The 20,406-nt window shown below is 45.6% G+C and overlaps 2 protein-coding genes across 5 annotated transcripts in view; one reads left to right on the top strand and one right to left on the bottom strand.

Annotated features, from left to right (window-relative positions):
• The window catches only part of TNRC6A (trinucleotide repeat containing adaptor 6A), a 376,657-nt gene extending 357,815 nt beyond the window's left edge, over positions 1–18,842 (top strand). For all 4 annotated transcript variants that reach the window (XM_069209691.1, XM_069209690.1, XM_069209693.1 and 1 more), the window contains one exon: positions 15,636–18,842. In XM_069209691.1, coding sequence (XP_069065792.1) covers positions 15,636–16,008 — 373 coding nt within the window. In that variant the 3' untranslated portion in view covers positions 16,009–18,842. The remainder of the gene's footprint in view (positions 1–15,635) is intronic.
• The window catches only part of LOC138261068 (mucin-2-like), a 162,478-nt gene continuing 158,907 nt past the window's right edge, over positions 16,836–20,406 (bottom strand). The window contains exon 10 of the mRNA XM_069209688.1: positions 16,836–19,662. Within this exon, the coding sequence (XP_069065789.1) occupies positions 19,588–19,662 (75 nt within the window). The 3' untranslated portion in view covers positions 16,836–19,587. The remainder of the gene's footprint in view (positions 19,663–20,406) is intronic.

Here is a 20,406-nt window from a genome sequence, read left to right as displayed (position 1 = left end):
TGCAACAAGTGAAAACGCAAAATGCCAAACCTTTGCGTCCAGATACCCACACCCTCCATCCAAGAATCCAGTGTCGATGCTCTATGGATCAGTTGGTCGGGGATATTTGCTTACGTTTTTCCCCCCCCTTCTGTTCTGTTCCTAGTCAACAAGATCCATAAAACTTCCCTCACTATGATACTCATAGCCCCCACGTGGGCACGTCAACACTGGTACACAACACTGTTGGATCTATCGGTAGTACCACATCACAAGCTCCCAAACAGACTAAGGCCCTCATTACAACTTTGACGGGCGGCGGAGGCCGCCCGCCAAAGTTGCGCCGCAGGAATACCGCACCGCGGTCTGAAGACCGCGGCCGGCATTCTGAGTTTCCCGCTGGGCAGGCGGGCGGCCGCCTTAAGGCCGCCCGCCAGCCCAGCGGGAAACAACCTTCCCACGAGGACGCCGGCTCGGAATCGAGCCGGCGGAGTGGGAAGGTGCGACGGGTGCTACTGCACCCGTCGCGTATTTCACTGTCTGCTATGCAGACAGTGAAATACAAGCGGGGCCCTCTTACGGGGGCCCCTGCAGTGCCCATGCCATTGGCATGGGCACTGCAGGGGCCCCCAGGGGCCCCGCGACACCCCCTACCGCCATCCTGTTCCTGGCGGGCGAACCGCCAGGAACAGGATGGCGGTAGGGGGTGTCAGAATCCCCAAGGCGGCGCAGCATGCTGCGCCGCCTTGGAGGATTCTGACGGGCAGCGGAAAACCGGCGGGAGACCGCCGGTTTTCCTGCACTGACCGCGGCCAAAGCGCCGCGGTCAGAATGCCCTGAGGGGCACCGCCGGGCTGTCGGCGGTGCTCCCGCCAACCGCGAGCCTGGCGGTCACAGACCGCCAGGCTCGTAATGAGGGCCTAAATCTATTGACTCAAAACAAAGGTGAAATCAGGCATCCCAATCCCAGTATGCTCTCCCTGGCAATTTGGCTCCTGCGGTCATAGAATTTGGATGCTTACAACTTCCATCAGAATGTATGGACATTCTAAAACAAGCATGTAAACCTACAACTAGGCAATGCTATGCAAATAAATGGAAAGTTTTTGTGTATTACTGCCACCCACAAGACATTGATCCACTTGAAGCATCAGTACAGGATATTGTATGTTACTTTCTTCATTTACAGAAAGCAAATCTTGTATATTCACCTATTAAAATTCATTTAACAGCAATATCATTCTACCTCCAAAACAGACAACATACCTCTCTGTTTAGAATTGTGGTCATAAAAGCTTTTATGGAAGGACTCGAGTTATTCCACCTACCGCTCCACCGGCTCCTGCATGGAATGTTAACATTGCACTCCCAAGGCTTATGGTTCCACCATATGAGCCCATGCAGTCTTGCGCTCTTCAATTTCTCTCATGGAAGGTTGCTTTTCTGGTAACAGTTACTTCTTTACGAAGAGTAAGTTTAATCCAAGTGTTCACTTTAGAAGAACCTTTCTCCAAGTACACAAGCACAAAATAGTACTTAAAACAAATCCAAAATTCTGACCAAAAGTGGTTTCACCATTTCACATTAATCAGTCAGTGGCATTGCCAGTAGTCTTTCCAAAGCCAGATTCAGTTGCTGAAAGAGCTCGCCACACTCTTGATCTCAAAATAACTCATGTATTATATAGACAGAATGAAAGACTTTAGAAAATCTAAACAACTTTTTGTGGCTTTCTAACACTCATAAGTGTAACCCTATTTCCGAACAAGGATTGGCCAGATGGATTGTAAAATGTATACAAACTTGCTATCTCAAAGCTAAAAGTCTTTTGTTAGTAACTTCTAAAGGACATTCTACTAAAAAGAAAGGAGATTCAATGGCATTAAGAAATATACCAATATGACACATGCAAAGCAGCCACATGGTCCACACCACACACATTTACTAAACACTACTGTGTGGATGTGTTATCTCGACAACAAGCACATGTTGCTCAAGCAGTACTTAAAACACTATTTCAAACTACTTTAACTCCTACAGAATAGCCTAGTGAGTGGTTGAATTAAGGGGGAGGGCTGGGGTAGGGGGTGAGTAAGAGTTGGGGTGGTCTAGGGAGGGGGGTCCTAGACACAAATTTCAACGTCCCATGAGGCCCTGCCTGGTCTGGCTGAAGTCCAGTCACTAATCGACTACCAGTTGTCCAGTGATGTGGTCACAGCCAATTCCTTCTCAAAGCTGTGGCTTGCCTTCAGTGTGACCAAGCTGCACTCCAGGCGATTGTTCTGTGTCCTGCAGACTTCTGAGCATTGAGTGTTTGTCCCTGGTGCTTCAAGATAGAGGAGAGCGTTGATCCAGTGATCTGGGCTACCACTCGCTCTTAGCAGGCTTCAGCTGTTGTGTAGCTGTGCTGCGAACATGAGGTCAGTCAGCTGACTCTTGAAGTTCCTTTGGTTTGGCTAGGCTCTGGAGAAGACTTATCTTTGAGCAGAACACATCAGTCACAGTCCCTCCTCTTTGATTGCACCAGGTGAAGTCCACGTCAGTGCAGCTTCTTTGTTGCATGTTTCGTGCAGCAGGGCAGTCCTCCTTTGGTCTTTCTTCCCATCTAGATGAGATCAGAGTTCTGGGTGCCACGGGTGCTTGTTTTATGTTCTGAAAATGCCCTGAGTAGTATATGGTTGGTAGCCCATGGGCTACCTGTCTCCTCCTTATTAATGACCATAATCTCTGGAATGTGGCATCTGGGTATCCCAGGATGCACCATTCTGCCAGCTCCCAAGGTGGCAGAACCCCTCTCTTGGCCTCCGGGGCTCTCTAGCCCAACCCAGAAATGTGGCTACTGAGGGGTCTACAAGGCCCTGGAAAACAGTTTTGACAGCAGGTGTCCCTCATCCTTCCCAGATGCCAGCTAATCTACCAAAACAGTGGGGCCCCCCTCTCCCAAGTGTTCCACATTTGCCCTTCCAGGGCAGCTTCAGCTTTGAAGTTCACCCCTTTGGGCAGAAGAGAGAGAACACCTCTCCCCAGTGCAGGCCCCTTTTGTCCCCTTTCCTGAGAGTCGTTACCACTTCTCTTTGGAAGGGCAGAAAGCTGTCTGTTCCAAGCTCTATGTGCAGCTGTTATGGGTGTTGGGGCTTAGTAGGCCTGCCATGGGGATGACTTACTAATGTTTCAGGGGGATAGTTGACTTGGCCATAGTTTTTAAATGGCTGGCGGATCGAAACTGCCCTTCCAGTCTGCAGTAGAGGACGGGGAGACTTGTTCTACACTTGTTGCACCAAAGGTGGCATAAGTACTGCATTCCCTGGGGTGGAGACTCTCTAACTTAGAGAACCTGGGTACCATATACTAGGGATCTACCAGCAAGCTAGTCTATGCCAGTTGGGTGTAGCGATTGTAATGTACAGGTTTTGGTGTCAGGGGCACTGACTGTGAGGTCTGGTTAGCAGTCGAAAAACCAGCAGCATCAGTCAGTCAAAAAAAAAACAAAAAAAACTGGGGATGACCATACAAGAAATGCCGACTTACACCCTCCTGCTCTTTTGATAGTAAATCACTTCAACTCTTCGGCTGGGGAAGTAAACACTATATAAATATAAATAAAAGTTGGATGACGTGTAGCTGTGGATACATATGCTGCGCATAAGCTTGCCATCTAGTGTTGGGTTCAGAGTAGTACAACTTGTTTTTCTTCGTAGAAGCTTTTTGAGTCACTGGATCGAGTGACTCCTCCTTTCGGTAATACTACACATGAGCATCGAGTCCTTTGTTAGATTTTCTCTCCGCCGTCTGGTTCGGACGTGTGTTCCTCTCGCTCAGAGTTCTCCACTCGATACAGTCCAAAACTGAATTCTTTCTGTCTCCTCTCGGGCCCTCTTTGGGCCTACATCTTCCACGTGACATCTAACTATACATCCCTAATGGAACGGACTCCATTTCGGTTTTGCCCTGCTAAACCCTTGGCACAACACATAAGGAGTCCATTCCTTCCAATGCTTCCAGGCATGCTCAGGCACGCAGGCAAAATATTTAAAGAGCCTGTTAGATCAGGGGTGATCACTCCCAGGGTGAAAAAAAGTACAAGGCTGCACTCACTGACCCCTTATTTATAAAGACACAAATATTGTTGCCTCCACTGCTTGCAAAAGGGCTAATAGCCAATCCACAGGCGACACCCTTCCTCCTGATAAAGAAAGCTAAAAATTAGATGCGGCAGGCAAAAGTGACAGTTCAAGCAGCCAAGCACTGGTGGATTGCTTATGCACAATCATTATCCCGGTATGATAGAGCTCACTGGGATGCCATAGAGGAGCTTTTACAATACCTCCCTGAGGAACATTATAAAAAAGGGGTAGAAATTGTAACTGAGGGGCAAGCAATTTCCAACAATTCCATTCGATGTGCGCTTGATGCTGCAGATACAGCACGCATTAACACCAGCGTCATTAGGCGACACGCCTGGCTCAGATGCTCAGGCTTTAAACAAAGGGGAACAGGAAGTTGTGAACATGCCCTTTGATAAAGAGCATTTATTTGGGTCATAAGTGGATACTACATGTAAGGAAATGCCTCCTTGGCATGGTTACCCCCTGACTTTTTGCCTTTGCTGATGCTATGTTTTGAATTGAAAGTGTGCTGAGGCCTGCTAACCAGGCCCCAGCACCAGTGTTCTTTCCCTAACCTGTACTTTTGATTACACAATTGGCACACCCTGGCATCCAGATAAGTCCCTTGTAACTGGTACCTCTGGTACCAAGGGCCCTGATGCCAGGGAAGGTCTCTAAGGGCTGCAGCATGTATTATGCCACCCTAGAAACCCCTCACCCAGCACAGACACACTGCTTACCAGCTTGTGTGTGCTAGTGAGAACAAAAGGAGTAAGTCGACATGGCACTCCCCTCAGGGTGCCATGCCAGCCTCTCACTGCCTATGCAGTATAGGTAAGACACCCCTCTAGCAGGCCTTACAGCCCTAAGGCAGGGTGCACTATACCATAGGTGAGGGTACCAGTGCATGAGCACTGTGCCCCTACAGTGTCTAAGCAAAACCTTAGACATTGTAAATGCAGGGTAGCCATAAGAGTATATGGTCTGAGAGTCTGTTTTACACGAACTCCACAGCACCATAATGGCTACACTGAAAACTGGGAAGTTTGGTATCAAACTTCTCAGCACAATAAATGCACACTGATGCCAGTGTACATTTTATTGTAAAATACACCACAGAGGGCACCTTAGAGGTGCCCCCTGAAACTTAACCGACTATCTGTGTAGGCTGACTGGTTCCAGCAGCCTGCCACACTAGAGACATGTTGCTGGCCCCGTGGGGAGAGTGCCTTTGTCACTCTGAGGCCAGTAACAAAGCCTGCACTGGGTGGAGATGCTAACACCTCCCCCAGGCAGGAGCTGTAACACCTGGCGGTGAGCCTCAAAGGCTCACCCCTTTGTCACAGCACCGCAGGACACTCCAGCTAGTGGAGTTGCCCGCCCCCTCCGGCCCCGGCCCCCACTTTTGGCGGCAAGGCCGGAGAAAATAATGAGAATAACAAGGAGTCACTGGCCAGTCAGGACAGCCCCTAAGGTGTCCTGAGGTGACTCTAACTTGTAGAAATACTCCATCTTGCAGATGGAGGATTCCCCCAATAGGATTAGGGATGTGACCCCCCTCCCCTTGGGAGGAGGCACAAAGAGGGTGTACTCACCCTCAGGGCTAGTAGCCATTGGCTACTAACCCCCCAGACCTAAACACGCCCTTAAATTTAGTATTTAAGGGCTCTCCCTGAACCTAGAAATTAGATTCCTGCAACAACAAGGACTGCCTAGCTGAAAACCCCTGCAGAGGAAAACCAGAAGACAACAACTGCCTTGGCTCCAGAAACTCACCGGCCTGTCTCCTGCCTTCCAAAGAACTCTGCTCCAGCGACGCCTTCCAAAGGGACCAGCGACCTCTGAATCCTCTGAGGACTGCCCTGCTTCGACGACGACAAGAAACTCCCGAGGACAGCGGACCTGCTCCAAAAAGACTGCAACTTTATCCAAAGGAGCAGCTTTAAAGAACCCTGCAATCTCCCCGCAAGAAGCGTTTGACTTGCAACACTGCACCCGGCGACCCCGACTCGGCTGGTGGAGAACCAACACCTCAGGGAGGACCCCCGGACTACTCTACGACTGTGAGTACCAAAACCTGTCCCCCCTGAGCACCCACAGCGCCGCCTGCAGAGGGAATCCCGAGGCTTCCCCTGACCGCGACTCTCTGAAACCTAAGTCCCGACGCCTGGAAAAGACCCCGCACCCGCAGCCCCCAGGACCTGAAGGACCGGACTTTCACTGCAGAAGTGACCCCCAGGAGTCCCTCTCCCTTGCCCAAGTGGAGGTTTCCCCGAGGAAGCCCCCCCTTGCCTGCCTGCAGCGCTGAAGAGATCCCTTGATCTCTCATTGACTTCCATTGCGAACCCGACGCTTGTTCTAACACTGCACCCGGCTGCCCCCGCGCCGCTGAGGGTGAAATTTCTGTGTGGGCTTGTGTCCCCCCCGGTGCCCTACAAAACCCCCCTGGTCTGCCCTCCGAAGACGCGGGTACTTAACTGCTGGCAGACTGGAACCGGGGCGCCCCCTTCTCTCCATTGAAGCCTATGCGTTTTGGGCACCACTTTGAACTCTGCACCTGACCGGCCCTGAGCTGCTGGTGTGGTAACTTTGGGGTTGCTCTGAACCCTCAACGGTGGGCTACCTTGGACCAAGAACTGAACCCTGTAAGTGTCTTACTTACCTGGTAAAACTAACAAAAACTTACCTCCCCCAGGAACTGTGAAAATTGCACTAAGTGTCCACTTTTAAAATAGCTATTTGTGAATAACTTGAAAAGTATACATGCAATTGAAATGATTCAAAGTTCCTAATGTACTTACCTGCAATACCTTTCAAACAAGATATTACATGTTAAATTTGAACCTGTGGTTCTTAAAATAAACTAAGAAGATATTTTTCTATAACAAAACCTATTGGCTGGATTTGTCTGTGTGTGTGTACCTCATTTATTGTCTATGTGTATGTACAACAAATGCTTAACACTACTCCTTGGATAAGCCTACTGCTCGACCACACTACCACAAAATAGAGCATTAGTATTATCTCTTTTTACCACTATTTTACCTCTAAGGGGAACCCTTGGACTCTGTGCATGCTATTCCTTACTTTGAAATAGCACATACAGAGCCAACTTCCTACACTACACTTAAAAAATTAAATAAAGATAATCAAACGGCCAAAGCTATAGGATGACTCCAAGCCCAGCGCACACAGGGGTACTTTCCGTCACACAGGATTTGCAAGGAGCTTTCCTTTGTTTCAGAAGCAGTCTTCCACTCAATCAAAGCCCACCTCTCAATACACCAGAGGTTATTTTAGAAGTTCTGATAGAGGCAATGGTAACAAGGGAAGAAGAAAACCATCTACATCTAGAGGCTCCTCATCCCCCACTAAGCAGTGACTTCCACCAAAACTTACCAACTCGCACCACTCCTGTAGGGGGAACTTTACAACATTTTTACCCCCAATGGTCTCAAACTACTACAGATTAATGGTTACTTCAAATTATCCAAACTGGTTACTGTCGACTTCACCAAATATACTCCCTTGGACTCACAACTTCTCGCAAGATCATCTCACTCTTATCATAGAGGAAGTACATTCTCTTCTTTTCAAAGGGGCTAGAGAACCAGTACCATTGCAATACAAGGGAACAGGAGTCTACTCCCTGTATTTCTTAATACCCAAAAAGACGGTTCTCTCAGACCAATATTAGATCTCAGACCCTTAAACCACTACATCCTATCAGAGCACTTACATATGGTCACTCTTCAGGATGTTATTCCCCTTCTACAACAAGGAGACTTCATGACAGAGTTAGATCTAAAGGACACTTACTTTCACATTCCCATTCATCCAGCCCACTGCAAATATCTAATATTGGTAGTTGCAGGAAAACATTACCAATTCAAAGTATTTCCATTCTGAGTCACAACTGCTTCGAGAGTATTCACAAAATGCCTTGCGGTAGTCGCAGCTCATCTCAGAAGACCATAAATTCATGTGTTCCCTTATTTGGACGATTGGCTCATCAAAGCAGATTCATTCACATAGTGTCAACGCCACACTTAAATCACAATTTGCTTCCTACAGTCTCTGGGGTTCACCATAAATTACCTCAAATCTCAACTGCACCCTCTCCAGATACAGCCCTATCTAGGAGCTACCCTCAACACATAATTAGGACCAGCGTTTACCAGCTCAACCAGAGTTCAGGCTTTTCAATCAATGATTGCCACATTAACAGAGAACCAAGCATTCACAGTAAGAACTGTTATGAAACTGTTAGGGATGATGGCATCCTGTATTGCCATCGTACCTCATGCCTGACTTCATATGCGTCCTCTTCAGCAATGTCGCTCTTGTCATATGGAAGATCCAGTGTTGGACCACCATACTTATCGCTCTCTGCATTGGTGCAACACCACAAACTTTATGAAAGTGGCCCTTTTTAGACCCTGTTCCTCAGATCATGCTCACAAGACTCCTCAAGCACAGCATGACTGGCATGTGCTAGCTTCAAAAACTGGCGTAGGGGGCATCTTGTCCCATCTTGCACAAACAATGTGGAAATTGGCAATTCATCCCCACACTCAGCAAGATGCATCAACAAGTCCGAGTGGGAACTCCACCTACAAGTCCTTCACCAGTACTTCCAAAAGTGGGTAACACCTCAAATAGACCTATTTACCACAAATCAAAACAAAAAAATGCCAAAACTTCGCTGCCAGGTCCCCACACCCTCAATCCAAAGGCAATTCTCTATTGATCAGTTGGTCAGGAATATTTTCTTACACTATTCCTCCTCTCCCACTCATGCCCTTTCTGGTCCAGAAGCTCAAACAATCTTCCCTCAACATGATCCTGGTGGCCCCTACATGGGACAATCAGCTATGGTTCACAACACTTTTAGAACTCTCAGTTGTTCCACATCAAAAGCCTCCGAACAGATCAGCCCTTCTGACTCAAAGATGGGGTCAAATAAGGCATCCGAATCCCGGAACCCTCAACCCAGCGACAAGGCTTTTGAGGCCATAGAATTTGGCTATTTACAATTCCTACAGGAATGTATGAATATCCTTAAAGAAGCCCGCAACTGGACAATGTTATGAGTCGAAATGGAAACTTTTTGTTTGCTATTGTCAAACACAAAACATTCACCCTCTCAATCCAACAGTGCAAGACCTTGTATTTTATTTGCTACATTTGCCAAAAGCAAATCTAACTTACACATCCATTTGATTGTTTAGCAACCATAGCTGCATATCTTTAAAATAGACCGCATATTTATTTGTTTAGAATTCAAAACATTTATGGATGGACTGAAAATAATCATTCCACTAGCTCCATCTTGGAGTCTTAACATTGTACTAACAAGGCTTATTTATGGCTCCACCTTTTCTCCTGTGTGCTATATTTCCTCTCATGGAAAGTATCTTTTTTTTTTTAGTTGCGATCACTTCCCTTAGACGTGTCAGTAAGCTTCAAGCTTTAACTTCGGAAGAACCCTTCTTTCAAATTCATAAAGAAATAATTGTGTGAACACATCCAAAATTCCTTCCAAAAGTCGTTTCACAATTCCATATGTCAGACAATACAACTACCAGTTTTCTTTCCGCAATCAGATTTTGTGGCAGAGCTCTACGTACTCTTGATGTTAAAGGGGCTCTTATGCATTATATAGATAGAACAAAAGAGTTTAGGAAAAACAAAACCTATTTTGTGGCTTTCTCGTTGCCACATAAAGGAGAAGCCTATATCTAAAGCAACTATAGCTAGATGGGTGGTCAAGTGTAATTAGACTTGCTATAGTAAAGCCAGATGACGATTACCTATACCACCTAGAGCACGCTCCACTGGGAAACAAGGTGCATCTATGGCATTTTTAAGTAACATACGTATATCAGATATTTGCAAAGCAGCAACATAGTCTACACCACATACATTTACTAAACATTGTAAAGATGTCTTTGCACCCCAACAAGCAAATGCTGGACAAACTGTACTCAGGACACTCTTCTAATCAATTGCAGCTCCTGCATGCTAGCCACTGCTTTTTGAAGGGACTGCTTTACAGTCTATGTACAGTATGTGTAACTACACATACACATGCACATGCCATCGAACAGAAAATGTCACTTACCAGTAGACATTTGTTTGTGGCATGTAGTGCTGTATATTCACATGCTCCCTCCCTCCTCCCCGGATGCGCGTGCACATTGCAATTTAATATGTAAATATTGTACATATGTAGATACATGGCATGGACATCTTTTCTATTCTATATATTTTCACTACTTCACTCTTCCGTCTACGGAGAAACAATCTAACAAATTACTCGATGCCCATGCACAGTATTACCAAAAAAAATTGTACTACTCCGAAGCCAACACTAGATAGCGAGCTTATGCACAGCATGTGAATCTACAGAACTACATACTGGGAGGTAACATTTTCCTTACTGAATGTATGTTTGTAGCATGTGTTGCTGTAAATGCAGATGCTCTACAAACTCCTGCCATCTAGTGTTGGTTTTGGGTGTTTCCCAGTTGGGAGTATTTAGAGCCATGAGGCATGTGGGGCTCTTCCATTTGTTGGCAACGTGTAAGAGCACCTACCAATTTTTTTTTGTTTGTTTTTTTCTGCCATAGAGTTTGGACATGTACTGCTGGGGATCAGTTTAGCAAGTTTTCTCTTGTTCAGGTCCAAGAGGTCTACGTTTCCTCTCAGATACTGACCCCCAAATTGCAGGGCAGCGGACCTTTTCCGTTCTGTGCACCCCTCTCTTTCAAGGACATGTGCTTGTTCCAGAATTGCCCTAAGTGTCACTGAAATTTACTATAGACTGACCACCACGAGATGTGCAACCCCTGCCTTTCCACTACCCATAAGGACACTGCTTGCAAGGTCTTCCTTGCCTTCTGCTCGAAGAAGTCTCTTTGCCAATGGGAGAGAAGGTGAGCACAACACAGGATGCAGCGGCATGCTTTGAACAACAGCCTTGATATGGTCGGAGAACCCTCTCACCTGACAACAAAAGTGAAGAAGCCAGCCCTTCCGGTTATTCGCCCCACAAGCAGTCAGCCAGCCCTATGCAACTTTCTTTTGACTCCAACCCTGAAGAAGAAGCTCCCAATGCTTTCATGCATTCATGACCTCTGACAGACTTCGGCCAGAACTGTGAGTATGGTTGGCACCAAAACACTTAGCAGGCCTACCAAACTGCCTCTAATTGAGGAAGAACACCACCTCTGACGTGGTCGGGCGTCAGCCGTTTCCACAAAGACTTAGCCTTCTGGACTCCACTGACGCAAGGCTTCAGAGCTGGCAACGCTCCCAGCAGCAGGTGCTGACTCCTCACGGACGTCAAGCCCAGAGATAATGTAAAAGGTCAGGAGTGCTCCAAGCTGAGGGCCCAGTCGATGTCCTTTATTCCTGGCTGTGAAAGCAGCCCAGGCTGCGAAGAAGACATTTGCATCGAAAACACTGTCAGATTTTGAAGTCACCATCAGCCCTGAAGAGACACTCAGTACCAAGGAAAGCTCCAACGGCAGCCTCTGTTGACTCTGATCAACACATTTTTCAGCATCTCCAGGAGGAGTTACATGTAAGACAGAAGCGTCTGTTTACTTCCTCAGACTGGAAAGATCTCCTCAAAGCTGTGACCCAGGCCCACTGCCTTAGGAAAGGACGTTGATGTTTGAGGAACAGCTGGCTCTGGAGCGTTCCACTCCACGAGAGCTATGGCCTTGGGTGAGGGACCTCACCTGACAACATGAGCCGTACGTTATGTGCCGCTGAGAAGAGGGTAGGTGTAGGAGCTACCCACTGGAGGATAACCAACTCAGTCAGCATGGTTTCCCAATACGATAGAGCATACACGAGGGAACGCAGGAGCTCATTAAGCACCTCTCAGGTGAATCCTCAAAAAGGGGGGTGGAGTTGGTGACACAGGGAAAGACTATCTAAAATCAACTATCCATTGCTTCCTAGTTGTGGCGGGCACATCCAGAGAGTTAACACTAGTATCCTTTTGGTGCTGGTGTGACCCTGCATCTTCGGTTTCATAACTCCTCAATCTATATATGTTTTTTAGGTCGAGCACACCAGTGCACAAGCGCTCCTCTGCTTGACATGTTGTGATCTATTCTGAGGGCTTTAACCACGCCCAGGACTTTCATTCGTTCTGGGCCTGCCTTTCAAAAAACCCTTGATGTCGGTGAATGCTTTGTTTGTCCCGCCTTGAGGCTGTTCTGTTACCGCCTTGGTGACTGACTCTGTCCATGGATTATTGCACAATCAGCCAGATGGCTTTGTATTGGTGCACTATTTTTTCTTTTGCCTTGCATCGCTCATGGGCGGTATGTTGTTTTTTTGTCATCCTTGGTTTCGGCATCTTGATGTTTCTTTGCGATGTCTGGGGGTGGCTTATTGATTTATTTATTTATTGCAGTTTTATGTATATAGGGCAACCTCAACACAAGTATTGGAGCACTTTTTTTTTTTTCTTTCAGTTTTATATAGCGCAAACTCTATGCAAAGGTATTACAGCGCTTTACATCAGTACCAGTTACATCACACAACAACCCATTTATTTTTTAGGGTAACAAGGGGAGATTAAGTTATTTGCCCAGAATCTCAGGTTGTTGAGCTGGTACCGAGACTCGAACCGTATTCCCCCAGCTCCAAAGTCCAAAGCTCCGTAAGTCCCTTACGCCACTTCCTCTCCAGTAGGGTTCTTTGTCTGGAGTGTATTGGGGCAGTCTTATGAGTAACTCTGGGTGGGGGGGGGGTTGGCTGCAGGGAGCAACTATTGCCTTTCTAGCAAATACTCCCCTACAAGCAATTTTCATGGCAGCAACATGGTCATGGGTGCACACGCTTACAAAACATTATTGCGTTGACATTCAGATGAACAGAGAAGCTCAAATGGGACAAAAAGTGCTAAAGCATCTTTTCCCAAGTCAATGCCCATCTTCAACTTAGCCAGGAAACTCATCCTGTTATTTAAATAGAGGAGGTTGATCCATGTGTGAACCTAAAGGGCAGACGGGTAACCTTTAACTTTGCCTGTTGCAAGGCTTTGAGCCAAGGATAAAACATACATGTCTGGAAGTTGGGCCTGCAGTGTTTTGAAATGCCAAACCACAATCTTGTCCCAGCGTATATGGACTTTGTCGAAGGGCATCTGGCTGCAAGGATATCTACTACTACTGGGACCAGTAAATCAAACATTTAACTATTGCCACTCAGTTTCCACGCATGAAGGTGTAGGTTGAGGAGACTTGAATGCAGAGCCCCTCCCTGTTCCTGAGATTGGAAATCTCCCTGAAGTAGTATATTAAAGGGCAAATGCTCAAGAGCTCTTGGTTCCCTACATTTCATGACTATTACAATTACTTGGGCCTGATCTATCTTGACTTTCCTCAGAACTCGAGAAAGGAGAGGCAGTGGCGAGAACACATACAGAAGAACCTTGTCCTATCACATTTGGAATGCATCTCCTACTGACTTTGCTGGAGGAAACTCCAGTGTACACTAAAATTGATGCAACATGCTCATCCTAACCTGGGCATACCCCACTGATAAGATGGCCATTGACACCTCAGGGAAGAGGAGTGACTTGTGTTCTGTCAGCAGACGCCTTCTCTGGCATTCAGGGAATCTTGCGAGATGGTTGGCTACCAGAAAGAAGTTCTACTGGTCCAGCCTCTTCCATAGCTGTAGGGTCTTCGGGCCCAGGACTCAACACTGCCCTACTTGTAGTCCAACAGGGCAGTCGTATTGTCTGTGAGGATCTACACCACCCTCACTTTGATGGATGTCAGGAAGGCTTTCAGGACCATACAGATCACCCAAAGCATCAAAGGTTGGCGTGGAACATTCATTTAATGCAGAGGCCTCCGGGCTCCAACCTTTTCAAGTGACCCTGCCTTCCCCAGCCTTTTGCAACCATGAAGTCTGGATGGGGAAGCAAGAGTTACTGCCTACTGGTCAGACTAGCATTTGTCTGCCACCACAGAAAATCCTGAGCCGCCTCGTCTGATCTGGATGGAGCCAGTGAGGCATCCCTGAAGCTGGGCCCACTGAAACTGGAGGTTCCAATGGCATATGCTGTCTGGTATTCAGAATGAGGAGGTTTCTCAAGTCAAAGGATGGTTAGGAATGATCTGTTCTTTAAAGCCCAAAGGAGGCAATCACAAGAACTCAAATGGTATGCCATGGGTTGGCAATAGTGGTGGTTGACCACAAACTAGGTCCAGACAGTGAGTTTGCAGCTGTACAACTCAAGCAATGCTCTTAAGATGCATCAGTGCTGGACTCGTCTAAGGTTCAACCCTGACCAGAGTGGAGGTTTTGACCGACATCGGACATGAACCCAGGCAGCTTGAGTGACCTAAAAGGTAGGAATGGCACAAGTTCTGATCTGTATAGCTGCCAGAGTCTCCCCGTGATAAGGCAGTAGAAGCCAGTGACCAGTCCCTTGGGGTCCAAGGTCGCTCCAGAGGGGACTGCCGCCTTCCTGTAGAGGTCCATCACAGGCTGCATAAAGGCTAACCGGTCCATCTCTGGGTGTGCCGGAAAAGCAAGTTCAGATGCTGTTTGAAGAAGTGGTAGTGGAGATTGGTGTCTAGTCTGGGACACCTGGCTATGCTGCAGTGCAGCTTTCTACTAACCAGCCCCCTGAGACGAGACTGGAGGGTACTTGGACTTAACTGTAGTAGTTCTTTTTTTAAGTTGTATTTGGCTGTTAAGGACGAGTGCTTTTTCTTCTGTTCCTCTTTTCCTTCGAAGGCAAGGTTTACAGGGACGACCTAGCCTGTGACTGCAAACGTGACCTTGACATGCTGTGACCCAGTGACAGTCTTCAGAGCGAACCTTGAAGTTTAGCCCCGTCGTCCTTGATGGCCTTCAGGTGCATCTGCTAGCAGATATCACCAAACATGTCATGTCTGGAAACATCAGTCCCCCTTGCAGGTTTCTGATGAACATTTGGCTGTTGTGTGGGCAACAGGGCTGAAACCAGGACTTTTTGGAGGGGACATAGCCCTATCTGCACCACATGGCAAAAATGTACGAAAATTCTCCACTGAATGTAAAAGCCAATTACCAAACCCGTCAAAAGTTTAAGAAAAATCTGAACTGATGTGAGATATCAGTCCTGGCTTTATATGCTCCTCCCCATAACTGTATTACAATTGCCTGCCTGGCAGTGTAAAGAAACCTGCTCCCTCTATTAGCCTGGTGAGCTATTGCAGAAGGTTCTGGACCAGTTTGTCGCCTGTGGAATATTCAAAGGTGATGAGCCTGCAGGTAAATAGGGTATCCAACAGAAAGATTGGTACCGAAGGTAACCTTTTCTTACAGGTAAGTAACTTTTACATGTATGGAATGAGTTACATTTACATATACCCCACCGGAGAGGGGACAGTTTTTCTACCATCACGGCCTATCTGGTTACCCGAAATGTGCTGATTTGACCTAATGTTACCATGCAAGATACTTGTATAATTCCATACCACACAGTTTCTTGAATGACAAGTGTTTCTCTTTCCTCCACTTCTGCAGGTGTGTTTTGGGGAACACTACTATTCTTGCTGAGTTTGCCAGTGATGAGGAGATTAGTCGCTTCTTTGCACAAGGCCAGTCTCTGACTCCGTCTCCCAGCGGCTGGCAGTCAATGGGCTCCACTCCGAGTCGGCTAGGATCCATGGAGGCTTCCCACAGCTTCTCCAACCGCAATGATCTCTCACACTGGAATAGCTCTGGGCTATCTGGCACTGGCACCGGGGACCTTCATGGCACTTCTCTCTGGGGAACCCCATCCTATTCCACAAGCCTCTGGGGGACTTCCAGCAGCAGTGACCCCCGGGGGATGGGAAGCCCGTCTCCCATTGGTTCATTTCTTCCGGTTGACCACTTAGGTGGAGAGTCCATGTAATGTCGTCTATGACCTCAGCAGTTCCTAACCAAGCAGCACTAATTTGGACTGTCCACCTACAACCGGGGAAGGTGGGGGGGCACTTGTGGAAAGTTTCCTTCTGCACATTTTCCACACTTTGTTTTAGCCCAAAACATATCAGTTAAAATACTTGAATTATCTAGGCCAAGATTATAATGTGAAAAATAAGTATATAGTTAACACTTCCACACAGTGCTATACATATACATATTACAAATCGGAACGCATGCAGTCAAGCTCGTTCTGTGTAATAATCATGGTGTCCGAATTCCATTTTTTATTTTAATTTTTTTTTTTCTTTGCTGATGATGTTGGAGCTTTTTTTCAACTTTGCACTGACCGATGGTGTATCCTTTTTCTCCGGCTAATAGGCAATATTGGAGAAGCAGGACAGTTTCAAGTGTGTTTTCTCCGAGATGTACTTAAGATAAACACACTCAATTAGAAAAAAAAAAGGCCTTGGTAAATCCAGTGAGGATGTTTTCATGGCCTGTTACTATGCCTTGATTGTATGCCTGTTGTATTGTGGTATTACAGAGTTCAAAGATCAAGTTGTGATGACTGACCTCTCTCAATTCCTGCAGAGAGTATTGCACCCATTTGTTTTTTTTTTCGTGTTGAAACCTAAAACAATTTAGTTCTGTGGTTTTAATAAAGAAAAGAAAATGTATATAAAAATGAAATCAAACTGTGGCCACAGCTGTGATATGTATCCCCCCCAGCCTGCGAGTCAGGAAGGGTGGGCAGCACTTTCAGTGAGTTTTCTTTCGGAGGCGCCCTGGCCGCGACCTCTTGTTTACAAAATGTTTCCTTTTTAATTTTTTTTTTTTTTTTTTTTTTTTTTTAAATGTTTACTCTTCCATCGTTTAAAAAATATGGGGGGAAAAGAGAAAGTACGGATGAAGATTATTTGTATCTCTGGGAATATCAAACAGTGTTTTTGACCGTGTTTTTCTTTCTTTTTTTTTTTCTCTTTTTTTTTTTTTCTTTGATTTCTATTCCTGTCTCCTAGATCCATAGGGTAGGGGAGAGGTGAAAGAACATGGTTCTCAGGAATAATAAATAAATAAAAAAAATAAAAAAAATCCCCATCCCCAGATGTGTTTAAATATAAGAATTCAGACCAAGGGACTTGTGTTTCCTGTAGAAAGAATCGAACTCTATAGCACTGACGCTCAAATACTTTTCTCTGCCAAAAAGAAATGAGCCAGATGGTTTTCTGGCTGCTAACGTTGCAACGTTAACTTTTCATCCTTTTAGTGACCTAAAGATGCTTTGCAAAGAATGCTGTAGCTATTTGACTTTTTTCCTTTGGTTTTGTAACCCTTTTTGTGTGGCTAAATGTTCCTGCTTGTGACTGTGTTTTAATCCAGGAGGAACCTTTGACTGGCCCCTGGAGGCAAATATTTAGTAACTATGCATAACTTGTATGCGAGCCCCACGCTTACAGGATAGTATGTTGTATAGTGGGGAGAAGAGCGGGAGGGCTGAAGAGTTTTAAATGTTTAGGAAAAAAAGTTCTTGAAAATGCGTTCTTGCAAAAGTAAGAAGTTACATTTATTATTTCTTTTGCCATAAATGGTATTATGCTTGTTTGGTCAAAGAATGGAAAAGACTAAGCAAGGGTAAAAAAAAATAAAAAAAGAAAAAAAAACTTTTAACATGCAGATCTCGCCATGCTGCCATTGCCTTGAAAACTTACTGTTTTGTGTCAGATGATGCAAACCAAGTCGGTGGCTTTTTTTAACTGTTTACAAATAGAATGTGACTGTAAATTGTACGATTTGGTTGTGTTTTTCAAATAATGAAGTTTCTACGGATATTACTAATCATGACTTTTGGCTGCTTAGCATTTAATCTTTTATTTTTGTGTGACTTACTTGGAGGCTGTATTGATGCAATCTCAAAAAAAGTTGCTGGGACTGTACTTGTGTTGTAAAGGTCTTTATTATTATTATTTTTTTTTTTTACTCAAAGGAGAAAGGAAATCCAACTTTTTTGACACGTTATCTCCTAATGTACAATTGTCCAGACTCGGCTTGGCCGTCTGAGATGCACAGGATTTTGCTTCAGCATACACTGAGTGCAGCCATGTGAAGGGAATAAAAAGGCTGTGGGGCTGTGCATTCACAGCCCCTTTTCAGCGCCTTCAGGATCCTCTTTGCCTGAGCCGCCTCTAGTGCATCTGGAGTTTGCACCACTTGTGCCAGTTAGGCTCACCACGAGAGCATTTGCAAAAGGCCTCTTCCGCACAGGAGAGCATTTAGGAAAACAAACTATGGATGTGTAGAACACTTTTAAGTAAGCTTTTAACTTCTTTATACCTCAGTTGTATCACACGTATTGAATAACGCAGCGGTTACTAATGTATATCTTCACTTTTTAGCACATGTGTCCTGCTTATTCTAAAGGTGTTGTAAGGCACAACTGGTTGTGTATTCTATTGTAAGGCTTTGCCAACTGTTGTCAAGTCTAGTTACCCGCCTGCCAGTTCGTGGGATGTGAACTTTGTTGGGTATTTTTTAAGTCATCCTTCTGTATTTCTTGACATTTCTGTGTAACTTATTACAATTAGTACTGTAGTTTACTTAACAAAAGAAGGAGAAAACAACCAAAGCTGGCTTCAGACTCTTCCCAGGAGATTAACTAGTTGCTCAAGGTTTAGCTGACAATAATCTTCAGCCTTCTGAATGGAGAATCATTTACCACCTAACTGCATTTTATTATTGTATTGTTCAAGTGTTTTCAAGCTTCTTGTTTCATTTCAGAAAGCTTGTTATGTAAAAAAATAAAGTATGGTTGCTCTTAAACTATTCACGTTGTATTTCTTCGTTTACATTTTTGTTGCAAAGGAGTTGAAAGTATTTAGTCATTATGAAGCTTTTCTCTCTGTAACCACTTTTTTTCCCCGTTGGCTTTTCTGTGTGGATGGTAGGCCACCTGGATCTCACATAATTGGGAAGGCTCACATCTGCAGTCCACCGGGTTCTCTAACATGGGCAAAGAAGTCACTTGGTCCTTTCACATGAGGCATGGAAGCCACTTGGTTATCACATGAGAAGGAAAGCCAGGTACCTGGTCGTCATGCATGGTCAAGGAAGACACCTAGTCCTTTTGCATGGGCAGGGAAGCCACCTGGTCCTTTTGCATGGGCGGGAAAGACAACTGCAAGTCTCTAATGAGCAGATAAGCCACGTGTTTCTCTTGCATTAGCATAGAAGCCACCTGGTCCCCATTTGCCTGGGCGCGAAAGTGTCTTGCTCTTTTACATCATCAGGGTAAAACACCTGGTCCTCACATCAGCAGGGAAAGCCACTTTGTCCTATAATCACTTGGGCAGTGAAGCCACCTGGTCTGCTCATAGTATCTGCATAACCCCCTGATCCTCTTCGCACACCTGGCTGCAAATTGTTTCTCTGCAGTCACGCTCTAAGAAGCATGTTGATGCCTTTGCTCGTGCAAGGACTGCTTGTTGCAACAGTCTGCTTTGGCAGCCATCTTTAATCATTCCCAGAGTCTTTGATGTCCCTTGTGTTCCAGCTCGCCTTCATCAGGGCATCATGCAGTCCAGCTTCTTTCCATGTTCACCAATTCCATCCCTTCACAGTAAGAGTGGGGTCTCCGTGTTCTAAACTGAGATTGAAAAAAGAAAAAATAAGTTTACAACCAGGAGACAGCTATGTTTTTAAATCACTCCACATGTGGCCCTGTTTTACAGAAGAATGATAAGTTATCAACACATTCTCTCATGCAATAATATCTTCAAAGATCCCACACTTTCTTTACTTTACAAAGGCCTCAGGGGTGCCATTCATTGTTTACACACTATGGGGATTGCTGTTACTAGAAAAAAATATTTGTGATAAAATTTAGGTGCTAAATTGTACATGGTTTTGTCTTGCTTCAGTGGATAGTTGTGCAGCAAAGGATGAACAAAACGTTATACAGTTCCTTGTTATTCTGATGATTCCTCACCGTTAGAAAGTCCCCAGGTGCCAGACTGAATCCGGAAATTGTTTTGGCATAGCATTTGCACTCCTTGTCAACTCAGCTCTGCCCAGGAACAGACAGCTAGTGATAAATATAAGCATCACCCAAGCGGGCTGACTTCACTTGCCTTCTCTGCACACCTTTGTATGCAGCTTGAGAAGTACCTGCTGACTTTTTTTTCTAATCAGTTGAGTTGTTTTCTAAACAATATTTTTCTCCAGTGAGGCTGTGGGAACAGGCCCCCTCCTAAAACTACAGGCTTTAAGCCTGTTGCTGGCAAATGTCTGATGGATCACCACAAGGTATATCTCTGGTGTTTGGGTTGTGTGAGGAGTCTGCCCTTGTGCGACCAAAGACGATTTGGTATTGCGGAGCCTAGCTGTATGT

Source organism: Pleurodeles waltl, chromosome 10, assembly GCF_031143425.1.
Source record: "Pleurodeles waltl isolate 20211129_DDA chromosome 10, aPleWal1.hap1.20221129, whole genome shotgun sequence".
In the NCBI taxonomy this organism is placed as follows: domain Eukaryota; kingdom Metazoa; phylum Chordata; class Amphibia; order Caudata; family Salamandridae; genus Pleurodeles; species Pleurodeles waltl.
Note: the sequence above shows the minus strand (reverse complement) of the source record. Positions and strands in the feature narration are given on the sequence as shown.